Source organism: Rhinatrema bivittatum, chromosome 5 (assembly GCF_901001135.1).
Source record: "Rhinatrema bivittatum chromosome 5, aRhiBiv1.1, whole genome shotgun sequence".
NCBI classification, from domain to species: domain Eukaryota; kingdom Metazoa; phylum Chordata; class Amphibia; order Gymnophiona; family Rhinatrematidae; genus Rhinatrema; species Rhinatrema bivittatum.
Genome location: NC_042619.1, coordinates 79,438,450 through 79,452,341, shown reverse-complemented (window position 1 = coordinate 79,452,341; position 13,892 = coordinate 79,438,450). Strand labels below are relative to the sequence as shown.

Sequence of the window (13,892 nt, the reverse complement as noted above, 5' to 3'; positions counted from 1 at the left end):
CGAATTTACTTCTCTCCAGTTTGAGCATATAAAGTGGGTATCATACAAAGCCCAAGTTGTTTAAAATGTGGGGTAGCAAAGGGCACTCTCTTTCACTGTTTCTGGTCCTGCCTGAACATCCAGACATTTTGGGAAGAGGTATTTCAGCACATATCTTTGTGGGTGGGTAAGGAGATGCCATTGGATGCATCTTTGGGTCTTTTAGATATCTATGATGAATATGAAATAGAGAAAGCTCTGTTACTGTTTATTCATAAAGCTTGCTGTCTGATTAAAAAGTGTATTTTAATACATTGGATATCTTCTGATAGCCCCTCTTTATTAGAATGGCGTAATCAGATGCATAATTTAGTGCTGATGGAAAAATTGTCTGTTCTTAAGACTGCAGTAGCCAAAAACTGTTTTTGCAAATCTGAAAGCCGTATCTGGATTCTGTATCAAGCTAAATCCGCAGTTTTGTTTTTTTTAATTTATATTTTATTGGTTTTTAAACAATTTTACATTGTATAAAACATTGAAAATATTCTGTTACATAGAAATAAAACAAAGTATTCAATTTCCCATAAACTATCAGTAACAAGAATATTTAGTTCACATTACGGGAGGCTCTCTACATAGGAAAAACAAAAAAAAAAGAAATCTGTAATCATATTTTACAGTTACTAGGAGATATTTCAATTTGTTGCAGTTTCATTTCTCAAACCTGTTTTATTGTAACTGCAACTGTTTTTTGGTTCAGCACATGTTATTTACTTTGCTCTCTATACCTTTCATCACTCCCCTGTTTATTGTAAACCGGCATGATGTGACACCCTCACGAATGCCGGTATAGAAAAAACTAAAATAAATATATAAATAAATAAACCTTGTTTATCAACCAAGAATGATTCTAAGTGGGTGGGATCTTGGAAAATAAATTTATTTTTCTGGTATACCACAGAGCACTTACATTGAAATTTTAAATAGAATGCTGCCCCTAGGGCTAACACTCTAGACTTCAGGATCAAAAATTGTTTACGCCTGGCTTGTGTTACTTTGGCCACATCAGGGAATATTTGAATCCGCTGACCACAAAAATTATAATCCTTATTTTCAAAATATTTCTGTAATACCTGATTCTTGTCTCTCTCTCTCTACAGAAAGTAACTAATAATGTTGATCTTTGTGGTATATCATCTTGAGAGGCTTCCAGAAATGAGGTTAAATTTGGGGAGTGTTAACAAGATACATATCCTCATGCCCCACTGACCTTAATCTAGATTTAGGAATATAATATAATTTAGATATTGATGCCTCATCAATTGTCGCTATAGACAATACCTCCACCAAATATTTTTTAAGTAACTCCATAGCAGATATCAATCTGGTTTCTGGAAAATTTAAAAACCTGAGATTTCTGATACGATTTTGATTCTCCAGATTTTCCATCTGTCTATGTGTTATTAATCCATCTTTTATAGAGGAATTATTTACTTCCTTTAAGACCTCTATCTGAGTGGAGAAGGTTTTACATTTTTCTTCTACTTGTGTCAAACAATTATTGTGCTTCTCCATTTCATTTTTAAATTCAAGTGTGGTAATTCTATTTTGCTGAATTGAATTAGACATTTTCTGAAGATTGTTTAAAGCCAAACATCTCTTAAGGTAACATTTCGGGGATCAACGGGTTCCATAGCCATTTCCTGTGGCTCGGCTCCCAGTTTCACCCCTACAACTTCAATATTCATAGGTACTTTAGACTCATCACTATTTAAATTCACAAGATCTCTTTGTCCATCGGAGGGGGACGGATTGAATTTCCTGAGGTGTGAGGTTGGAATCTTCCATATTTGGTTGAGATAACTGCGTTGACCTCTGATCCTCTGGGGATCCAGAAGAAAAAGATATATCTGGAATTGTTCTTTGTAAAGGTCGACTTACCCCCCTTGCGACGTGTGAGTCCATTGGTCCTCTCACTGGGAGTCCTGGAGAGGAAGTCCAGATTTTCACCTTCCTCTTCCTGCCCATAAAGGTAACAAGAAAATAAAACCAGGAAAATGTTTTTCAGAAGGGGCACGCCCCTTTGGCGTGCGGCTTAGGCAGCGTGCCAACGGCTGCACGCCGTAGCCGCCTCACTTTTAAAGGAAATTCAATCCATCCCCCTCCGATGACCTCACGGGGGCGGGGCTTCCGGCGGGTCCACGTTGATCTTGTGACTCCAACCCCGGCTAGGGGATAGGAGCCCCGGGTTCAGTTCCAGCCAGTACCTCCCACAAGGAGAGGTTTCTCCCTCGAATACCTCCACCAAGCGCCGTAGCCGCCTCACTTTTAAAGGAAATTCAATCCGTCCCCCCTCCGATTACCTCACGGGGGCGGGGCATCCGGCGGGTCCGCGTTGGTCTTGCAACTCCGACCCCGGCTAGGGGATAGGAGCCCCGGGTTCAGTTCCAGCCAGTACCTCTCACAAGGAGCGGTTTCTCCCTCGAATACCTCCCTCCGCAGTTCTATTGTTAATGCATTAAAAATACAATAAGTGTAGATGTTAGCCGATCTTAGGGTTAGTGGGAGGGGGTGGGAGGAGGGTTGTAGGTGTTTATATTTGTATAGAAAACATATCCTTGCTATATTGTTGTATGACCTATCTTGGCATTGATGTATATGGATTATCTTGTTACTTTCGAGGTAGGAAGGTTTTTCCTCGGTTAGATTTGTCAGATGTATGTATTTTTCTGCATTCAATAAACAGATTAAAAAAAAAAAAAGCCATAGAGCAGTTGCTTAAAGGACACAGTGTCATCTGAGTTGGTCATAAATGTACTAACCTTACTAGGAGAAATGATGTCAAAAGCATCCCAAACAGAAGATGCTTGAAAAGAAGCATTAATGTGCTAATTTGGGACAATAGAAAAATTTAGGAAAAGGCTTTCAATCTTTAAATTCTGCAGGAGAGTCTTTCACAGAAATATTAGGATTAGAACTAGTGAGTCTTTTGGCAACAGCAAAGAGAGCTTTAGTATTATAGCCTATATTCCGAATAAGCTGAGAGTAATGATCTTTTTTTTAGCATCAATAATTAAAGATTGATAAGTTTTTAATAAGGATCGAAATATGCTAGCAAGTTCTGAAGAAGGATGTTTCCGCCAATTACGTTCCAGTTTCCTTAATGTCTGACGAGCCATCTTAATTGAAGGAGTGATCCAGGGTTGTGATGAAGTTTTTTGAGCCCTAGAGTTATTCTATTGAGGACAGATTCTAATATGAAATCCCATTGAGAGATGGCATCAAGTAATGGTAAAATATGAGATGTCTGATAAGACGCAAAATTGTCAAAGAAAATAGAATTCATTAACAATGCCGCGGCGTGGTAACCTGGTTGGTGTCTGAGTATTGAAATTAGGAAATTTGTATGAGAAAGTCGATACGAAAGTGATTAGACCAAGGAATGTGAGAAACAGTCAGTGAGTGAACAAAAATGCTGGAGATTTATTGACAAACACATGGGCAAGTATATGACCCAACCTATGAAATTTGATGCCAGCCAAGTGATGTTAAAATATCTAAAAACAGTGCACAATGTGTTGGAATAGGAACATCAACAACATGCAAATTAAAATCTCCAAGAATAATCATATTATTGAAATCAAATCTGGAAAGCAGCAATTGCTCTAAAAAAGGTGATAGATTGGTTTGTAAAATCTTGGGAGGGCAATAGAGTAAACCAATTGAAAACTGATTTAAAGAAATTGCCAACATTTCAAGAGAAGAGTCACCATTAATGTGCTCAATTTTAATATTGCAAGTGCTTTTGTAAATAAGCAGACCCCCACCTCTTCTTTTTTTTTGCGAGGTTGTGAGATATAGGAATAATCTGAAGGACAGATTTGATTTAAATATAATCAGAATCCAGCAGCCAAGATTCAGTGAAACAATAAAAATCTAAATTGTTCCATATGAATAAAGTCATAAATCAGTTGGTACTTGTTTCTAACTGATTGGACATTGATTAAACTGAGCGATACCTCAGAAAAAGAGAAATCAGAAACATGTGTTTGCAATGTTACTCGATTAAGACATGACCAATGAAAACCTTTATGAGAATTACATGAAGAGAGATCACCATACCTTCCTTGACCAATAATGGATTGAATTGCAAAAGAAGAAACATAACGACTATTACCAACAATTTCAGGAGATCTGGCAGCAAATGACCAGAGAGTTATGTATTATTCTCCATCTTTCACTGAGTTTAGAATTATAGAGCTGCCATTAAAATGATCATTGATTATACACAGCATGGTGTATGCTACATCAGCTTTGTAAAGCTTTGTTTTACATTTATAAAATTCAGCCATTTTTTCTGAAACTCTGATGAGAAATCTTGGTAGAGAGAGACTCTCTGGTCTTTCTTGTATTCTATCCTGAAACTTGTGACCATTAAGGATTACCATTCCTGTTCTTCCTTTAACTGTGGGGGTTGGGAACAATGCTGTGTATGCCCAATCTATTTTTCTTGTATTTAAGATTTTTGGGATCCATGTAGAGAAAGATACAAAGTCGAAACCCTCCAATTTTTTAGGTATTCTGATAATCTGCAGGTTATTTCCCCTGTTGCAGTTTCCTAGATTGGCATGACAATCTGACAGGTAGGTACATTTTCTCTGCAGGACCTCTAATATTTTTACTATTAGCTTTTCTATGTGCCCTTCTACATTGTGGAGTGCTCCAAGTAGTACTGAATTGAAGAAACCAACTCAGAAATATTAAAAATTTTCAACTTGGAGTTGAAACAATTGTCATTTTCTCTGCTATTCATTTTTATCCTCCTCGCTTTAGGTCTGTGTGATGATTTGGTAGTGGTTCCTACACAGAAAAAGGACTGTGCCTTTCGAAAAGCATCTTTTTTTTTTCTTGACTGAGAATAACAAGGCTGAGAAACTGAGATCACTTGAGTTTAAGATTACATCTCCAAGAATTCCTTGCTGACTGATTTTGGCTAAGCGCCAGCAGGGACAAATGAGTACTGGATGAGGCTAGTCACACTTCCTTTGGTATCTGCTTCAGTGTATAAGAGGTATCTGCAGTAGCGTATTAGGGGGTAGAGCAAAGCGAGAGCAAGGAGTTCCCAACAGCTCCTCTCCAGCCTCAGCTATGGAGGAGGTGGTGGTAACAGAGCAGGACTCAAACTGACTGGGTAAAACCACTTTGAAGTTAAGTTAAAGATTATGCTTATTCAAAGAGACTGTTTTACTTTAATTATTGAAGACTGATTTTAGGGAAAAGTCAAAGTGATATATATATATATATATATATACACATATATATACACACACACACACACAAGTCTGTTGAACACTTATGTTAAAAGTAAAAGAACTGGGAGATTAAGCTTAAATGTGCAACACTGAGAAGCTTATGAATATAATAGCTGTGGGTTCCTTTAGTAAACAGTTATACTGTGACCCTGTAATCGGAACGCTCAATGAACAGAGTTTCTATCTTTATTCAAATTTGTTAATCACCTAAATACTAGGCGATGTACAGGTAGGAAATAAATAAACATAACATTTTAAACAAATTGTACAAATACATCATATCTGACAGTTGAAAAATGAACAACAGGCTATTCACATTTCTCTCCCTATGGCTGAGAAATGAAAGATAGGGAGTTAAGGTTTGATTTTAAACAAAACCAAATTACTTTCTGAAATACATTCTCAAACGTTAAAATACATACTAGTCCTTGGTCAAAGAGTTTTTTCTTCCATAGTCCACTTTTTTGAATTGCCTCCTGGTTTGGTAGAAGTATGCACCCTTTTCAGGTACTTCCTGCCACTTTCTTCTGCATTGGGCCAGAAGTTTTGTGGAAGAGGTTAATTAGACAAGTAATACTCTTCCTCAAGCAGCATTTTCTGAGTACTGCTTTAGAGTGTTTGAAACTAACAAGGACTTGTTGAAGAGTTTTTTTTACTAAGATAAACTGTATGTTTACTCCAAGAGCACTGCTTCAGAAGGTTGCAGTTTACAGAATTTCCTTAACTGGAATCTAAAATTTTTTCTATACCATCGTTAAGATATATACCATCACCATCTGTTAGGAAAAGTTGCATGTCTGAGGGTTAGAGAGTACTAATTAGAGTGCCTGCGGCTACTGTTGAAGAGGTCTATAGGGAGACCTGTGTGTTGGGTTTGCAGTTTACATAGGATTATTAACTAAATGGCTATTAGAAGAAACTACAGATTTGGTTAAAGTAGTACATGGGAATAAGCACATAGCTACGTTTCTGAAACCTTAAATTGTTGAATGTTGCTACTAACATTAATGGAGGCTGTCGGTAACAAGCTTAAATGCTTCTTTCAGTTGTTAACCTGGTCTTAGGCTCTAACAAATGTTATGTCCTGCACTGAAGCTAATTGGAATTTCTTAAACTTTGTGATGTGTTGGGATGAATTCTTAACCCTGTTGTGAAACTAAAAGAGAAGGAAAATAAAGTTGTGTTCTAATATATTTTAGTAGCTGTGTGATGACTGGGGAAAACCCACAGATTAATAAAGGTTTATAATTATAGTGTTTTAAGCTTCACCCCTTTAAGTTTTAGGGCAGTAGAAACATAGAAATGACGGCAGAAGACGACCAAACGGCCCATCCAGTCTGCCCAGCAAGCTTCACACATTTTTTTTTCTCATACTTATCTGTTTCTCTTAGCTCTTTGGTTCTATTTCCCTTCCACCCCCACCATTAATGTAGAGAGCAGTGATGGAGCTGCAACCAAGTGAAATATCAAGCTTGATTAGTTACGGGTAGTAGGGGAAGTAACCGCCGCAATAAGCAAGCTACACCCATGCTTATTTGTTTTACCCAGACTGTGATATTCAGCCCTTATTGGTTGTTTTTCTTCTCCCCTGCCGTTGAAGCAGAGAGCTATGCTGGATATGCGTGAAGTATCAGTTTTTCTTCTCCCCTGCCGTTGAAGCAGGATATGCATTGAAAGTGAAGTATCAGGCTTATTTGGTTTGGGGTAGTAACCGCCGTAACAAGTCAGCTACTCCCCGCTTTGTGAGTGCGAATCCTTTTTTCTTCTCTCCTGCCGTTGAAGCAGAGAGCTATGCTGGATATGCGTGAAGTATCAGTTTTTCTTCTCCCCTGCCGTTGAAGCAGAGAGCTATGCTGGATATGCGTGAAGTATCAGTTTTTCTTCTCCCCTGCCGTTGAAGCAGAGAGCTATGCTGGATATGCATTGAAAGTGAATTATCAGGCTTATTTGGTTTGGGGTAGTAACCGCCGTAACAAGCCAGCTACTCCCCACTTTGTGAGTGCGAATCCTTTTTTCCACATTTCCTCTTGCTGTTGTAGCTTAGAGCGATGTTGGAGTCACAGTAACCATGTGTATGTTTATTGAATAAGGGTATTATCTCCAGGCAGCAGCCGTCATTCTGGCGAGCCACCCACTCTTTATTGACGGCCTCTTGATTTTATGGATCCACAGTGTTTATCCCACGCCCCTTTGAAGTCCTTCACAGTTCTGGTCTTCACCACTTCCTTCGGAAGGGCATTCCAGGCATCCACCACCCTCTCCGTGAAGAAATACTTCCTGACATTGGTTCTGAATCTTCCTCCCTGGAGCTTCAAATCGTGACCCCTGGTTCTGCTGATTTTTTTCCTACGGAAAAGGTTTGTCATTGTCTTTGGATCATTAAAACCTTTCAAGTATCTGAAAGTCTGTATCATATCACCTCTGCTCCTCCTTTCCTCCAGGGTGTACATATTTAGATTCTTCAATCTCTCCTCATAAGTCATTTGATGAAGACCTTCCACCTTTTTGGTCACCCTTCTCTGGACCGCCTCCATCTTGTCTCTGTCTCTTCGGAGATACGGTCTCCAGAACTGAACACAATACTCCAGGTGAGGTCTCACCAAGGACCTGTACAAGGGGATAATCACTTCCCTTTTCTTACTCGATATTCCTCTCTCTATGCAGCCCAGCATTCTTCTGGCTTTAGCTATCGCCTTGTCACATTGTTTCGCCGACTTCAGATCATTAGACACCATCACTCCAAGGTCTCTCTCCTGCTCCGTGCACATCAGCCTTTCTCCCCCCATCGAATACAGTTCATTCGGATTTCCACTCCCCATATGCATGACTTTGCACTTCTTGGCATTGAATGTCAGCTGCCATATCTTCGACCACTCTTCCATCTTCCTTAAATCCCGTCTTATTCTCTCCACTCCTTCCGGCGTGTCCACTCTGTTGCAGATCTTAGTGTCATCCGCAAAAAGACATACCTTACCTTCTATCCCTTCCGCAATGTCGCTCACAAAGATATTGAAAAGGACCGGTCCCAACACCGATCCCTGCGGTACACCGCTTAAAACCGCTCTCTCTTCAGAGAGAGTTCCATTTACCATCACACATTGTCTTCTGTCCGTCAACCAGTTTGCAATCCAGGCCACCACCTCGGCACTCACTCCTAAGCTTCTCATTTTATTCACCAGTCTCCTGTGCGGGACAGTGTCAAAAGCTTTGCTGAAATCCAAGTAGATGACATCGAGTGCTCTTCCTCGATCCAATTCCTTGGTTACCCAGTCAAAAAAGTCAATCAGATTTGTCTGACAGGATCTTCCAATGGTGAATCCATGCTGCCTCTAGTCCAGCAATTCTCCCGACTGTAGATAGTTCACTATTCTCTCTTTCAACAGTGACTCCATTACTTTTCCCACCACCGAAGTGAGGCTAACCGGTCTGTAGTTACCAGCCTCTTCTCTGTTCCCACTCTTGTGAAGCGGGACCACCACCGCTCTCCTCCAATCATTCGGCACCACTCCCGTTTCTAGGGATCTATTGAACAGGTCAACACAGCGGACCCACCAGCACATCTCTGAGCTCCCTCAGTATTCTGGGATGAACTTCATCAGGCCCCATGGCATTGTCCACTTTCAGTTTCACCAGCTCTTCCCATACATTTTCTACTGTAAATGGAGTTACATCTACTCCATTCCCCTCCAGTTTCTTGTTAACTAGTGACGGTCCTTCTCCAGGGTCCTCTTTAGTGAACACAGAACTGAAGTATTCATTTAATATTTCTGCCATTTCTTCGTCTCTCTCCACACATTGATCCTTTCCACCTTTCAATTTCAGTATACCACTTTGAACTTTTCTCTTTTCACTGATGTATCTGAAAAATGTTTTGTTACCACTCTTTACCTCTTTGGCAATCCTCTCTTCCGCTTGACTTTTTTCCATCTTGATTAATTTCTTCGTCTCCCTCAGTTCTACCAGATATTCTTCTTTGTGTTACTCCTTTTGGGATCTTTTATATTTCTTGAACGCTGTTCTTTTAGCCTTTATTTTGTCAGCCACCTCCTTTGAGAACCAGATAGGTTTCATTTTTCTTTTGCTTTTCTTTACTTTTCTAACATATAGATTAGTTGCCTTGGTAATTGCTCCTTTTAGATTGGTCCACTGTTGATCCACATCTCTCTCGTTTTCCCAGCCTTTTAGTTCTTCCTCCAGGTACTTCCCCATTTCATCAAAGTCTGTGTTTTTGAACATCAAAACTTGGGTTTTTGTGCTTCTTTTCCGTGTCCTTTTTGTGATATTAAACCATACCGTTTGATGATCACTGGTGCTGAGGTGGGCGCCCACCTGGACGTCTGAGACATTATCTCCATTAGTGAGCACTAAGTCGAGTATAGCTCCTTCTCTCGTGGGATCCATTACCATTTGTTTCAACAAAGCTACTTGCAGGGCATTTACTATTTCTCTACTATTATTAGATTCTGCAGATGGGATTCTCCAGTCTACATCTGGCATATTAAAGTCTCCAACGATCACCACTTCTCCTTTCTTTGCTATCCTGTGGGTTAAAATGGGTTGCTGGGGTGATACAATACCAGAGAGGGAGCCATTATTAAAGGCATATCCTAGGGCTTTAGAAAAGGAAATCGCTCAGGATATGATGGACTGACTGCCCTCATACCTCTACAATGCCAAATCCACTAGTTATCCTAAGTTTCCTGCAGAGAATCCAGTCGAAGACAGCACCTCCTTAAGGACCAGACACAGGCACATTGCCACAGTATGATAGGGCATTTTCCAATGTTTTTGGACATTTTATTTTGGAAGGAATAACTCACTGAAACAGTAAAAATGTTATAAGAATTGTTGTGAGAAGACAGGCATTTCATGTTCACACAATGTCCCTCACAGCTGTTATGTGTCCTCAGGTCTCACTTTTACAAAGGTAATTGAATTAATGCTCATTAACAATATTCAGAAATTAATATTTCTAAAACTATGTATATTAAATGCTTAGTGCATAACAATGCCAGGCATTAAAGGCTACAACAGGAGAAGGAAGCATACCAATGTGGAAGCATGAAGCTGTTTCCCATGAACCAAGTCCATCATTTCCCACATGGCTTCAAAGCTCCATTCAGGACTGTAAGGAAGTCTATCAGTTTCTCCATCCTCAAGAGGTGGTTTAAATCCAGCTAATTTTACCCTTATTCCTCGAGCTGGATACTGCACAAGGTTTGCAGGGATCTGGAATAATCTAAAAAACCCCAAAACATTATATATAATATACAGGAATACAGTACAATTAGAGAATGTAAAAATCATTTTAATTATGTTCTCTAATGAAAGAAAATTTCATATCACAGTTATATTTTTTTCCTAGTAAACAATGGCTATACAAAATTTCAAAACTGAATTATAGCAAGAATCTATAAAGTGAGTTGCTTTTCATATATTATTCCGGAAACTATTATCAAATCCATGTACATTTTATAGAAATTTTTAATAAGCAGTTAAAACTATGCAGTTAAAACAGAATCTCTTCCCCACAACTAGAGCCATTTTATTGTTTCAAGAACAAAACAAAGGAGGGGGACACAGGATAAAACACAATTAGCTTATGATTATACTAAATATTCTGTTCATAATACATTAATTGCACATTAAAATATCTACTCCATAAAAATACTATTTGTATTACATAATCTGTTGAATAGGATTTGATAGGAACCGATTCTTTGCGGTTTATAGGAAAATTGGTTCTTACCTGCTAATTTTCGTTCCTGTAGTACCACAGATCAGTCCAGACTCCTGAGTTTTGCCTCCCTGCCAGCAGATGGAGACAAAACTTCACTGACACTGTACATAACCCAGTGTGCCACCTGCAGTCCCTCAGTATTGAACTGTACCCAAACCAAGATGACAGAAACAACCATAAATTTCTAAGCAAGCTTCTAAGCAAACACGCTCCGCTCCAATGAGCAGGAAGGTGAAGCTGCTCAAAAAGACAATGGAAAACTCGTTTCCCAAATTTAACATGATCAGCAATGAAAACCTCCAACACCACCTACTATATACAAAGCAACAGTACAAGTGGCAGACTCCCCCCCCCCCCCCCCAGTAAATAGGAAGGTCTCTGGACTGATCTATGGTACTACAGGAACGAAAATTAGCAGGTAAGAACCAATTTTCCTTTCCCTGTCCATACCCATATCAGTCCAGACTCCTGGGATGTACCTAAGCTCCCCTTAACTTGGGTGGGATGTGGAGAGTTCTGCTCATAGAACAATTACTAAAGCACATGGAAGCCAGAGCCCTGACATCCAAGTGAAAGTCTAGCAAAAGTGGGCAATGACTTCCCAGTAGTCACCCAACAAATTTCCTGCAGACACACCTGATGTATCTCAGCCCAGGAAGTTGCCTGAGATCGTGTCAAGTGCGCCCCTAAACCCCCCCCCCCCCCGGAATGGGTGCCCTTTAGAAATGTAAGTCTTCTTGATCACTTCCTTCAGCCACTGCACAATTGTAGCCTTAGATGACTTGTTTCCTTTCTTTGGACCACTCCACAGTAGAAAGAGGTGATATGATCTATGGAAATCACAAGTGACCTTTAGATACCTCAATAATACATGCCTCCAATGTAAGATCCTAAACTACCCTGCATGAAGCAAAGAGAAATCCAAATCCATAAAGGCTGAAAGCTCTACAGTCTAATTAAGATGGAACGCAGAGACTACCTCAGGTACGAAAGAAGGCACCATGCATACATATACCCCCAAATCAGACATGTATAGGAAGGGATCTTGATACAACAGCGTGACTGACAAATGGGAGGCCTAGGCAAGTGATCCCTAGATAGTAGGTTGCTTCGCCTTCGCTGGGCCCCCCCCTGCAGAAAGGTCTGCGGGCCCTGGAAACATTCCACCCAGGAGGATGGATCTATACCGGAACTCATAGGCCCAACCTTGCTTGTCCAACCTCTCAGGGAAGCTTCTGCCCTTGGGAACAAAGGAGAAGTGACCATTGCCTCGCCTCCCACTTCACTCCCTCTCCAGAGACATCATAGGCAGAGTGGATGTCCCAACATGGGCAAATGCTATAGCAGTCAAATCACTTTCAGCATCTAAACAGCGTCGACACAAATGGAGAGAGTGAGGATTGAATTGCTATCAAATGGCAAGCCTTACAGATAGCAAGGCGCTTGGACCTGTTCGTCCAAGGCGCCTATCTCTTCTGAACTTCGGCTCTAGGGGCCTACTGTGTGCACACCAATGCCACCTGGGCATACACGCAAACCCCGCCAGGATGCACGCATATACGAGTTCAAGACTAGGTCGTGTTCGTACGCGCACAAGAACATACGCAAATATGTGCTCAAGTTTAGGTTGTAGTTTTTTGTGCACAAGTACCTGCGCAAATAAGCGCTCCAGTTTAGGTCGCGGCCTTACGCACACAAGTACCTATGCAAATACATGCTCAAGTACCTGAGCAAATGTCTGCTCAAGTCTAGGTCACAGACCTACACATTCAAATATAGGCCTTACACGCAGAGGTTCCAGCACGTGCAACCACCACGCGGTGAGAATGCGCGCACACGCCTAAGCACATGAAAAAAGAACCGCTGCAGTGGCCTACCACATGACTAAGTAAAACCTGCCTACAACTTCAGCACATTTAGGCCCCGATCAGTTTAACATCCAGCACTGAAAATCATTGGCCTGAAGAGCTTCTCAACAGCTCAGGCCTCCTGACTGGTCCAGAATCCATGAAGACTGGGGCCAAGAGCCAGCATCTCGCTAAACATGCTTTAGCCCTGATTTTCAAAGGCTCTCGCAATTAAAAACTGGGGTTTTCACGTGTGGCTGGACCTTGCACGTGCCGAGCGTGTTTTAAAATGGGCCTGGCGCTTGTGCACGAAAACCCCGGTATGCGCCCAAGTGCCAGGCCTCTCCAAAGGGGCGGGCTGGAACAGAGCCATTCTACGTTGTCCCGGGGAAGCAAGTGCCGGCAGCCAGCCAGCATGCGCAAATTACTTCTGCTCCAGAGAAGCAGTAAGTAATGAAACAAAAAATATTAAGTAGCTAGGAAGGGGGAAGAGGAAGGAAGGTTAGGTAGGAGGATAGGGAAGTTCCCTCCCAGTCAGCTCCTTAATTGGAGTGGACTAAGAGGGAACTGGAGGAGGCCTGATTGTGTCGCCGCACATATTTACCAAAAATTCACCTGCCATGCGCACGCGGATTTTAAAATCCTGCGTGTATGTGCGCGCGGCCGTCAGATTTTATAACATGCGCATGGTTATAAAATTGGTGCGTCCATTTGCGCATGTTGGGAACCGAGCGCACATGGATGACTGCGCGCTCCTTGTAAAATCTAGTCCTTTGCACATAAGGAAATTAAAATCAGCAAAAGACCTCTACCTGAACCAGACACTCAGTGCAAGTGCTCTCTGCACCTCTGCGGGACAGGGAACCGCTGGTGATAGCTGTCGAGGGGATTCCTGTCCTTCCCGCCGATGCTGCTAGGGAATCGAAATCGGCTGCCATTTCCACGCTGACGGGGAAAGCCTCAGTGCTAGATCCTGTCACCCGTGAAGTTTGTTGTTCCAGTGTGGTCATACTT

General features: G+C 41.1%; 1 protein-coding gene across 1 annotated transcript in view; it reads right to left on the bottom strand.

The window, feature by feature from the left end:
- Positions 1-13,892, bottom strand: part of RNF17 (ring finger protein 17) — a 1,084,608-nt gene that overhangs the window by 52,945 nt on the left and 1,017,771 nt on the right. The window contains exon 35 of the mRNA XM_029603155.1: positions 10,341-10,530. Within this exon, the coding sequence (XP_029459015.1) occupies positions 10,341-10,530 (190 nt within the window). The remainder of the gene's footprint in view (positions 1-10,340; positions 10,531-13,892) is intronic.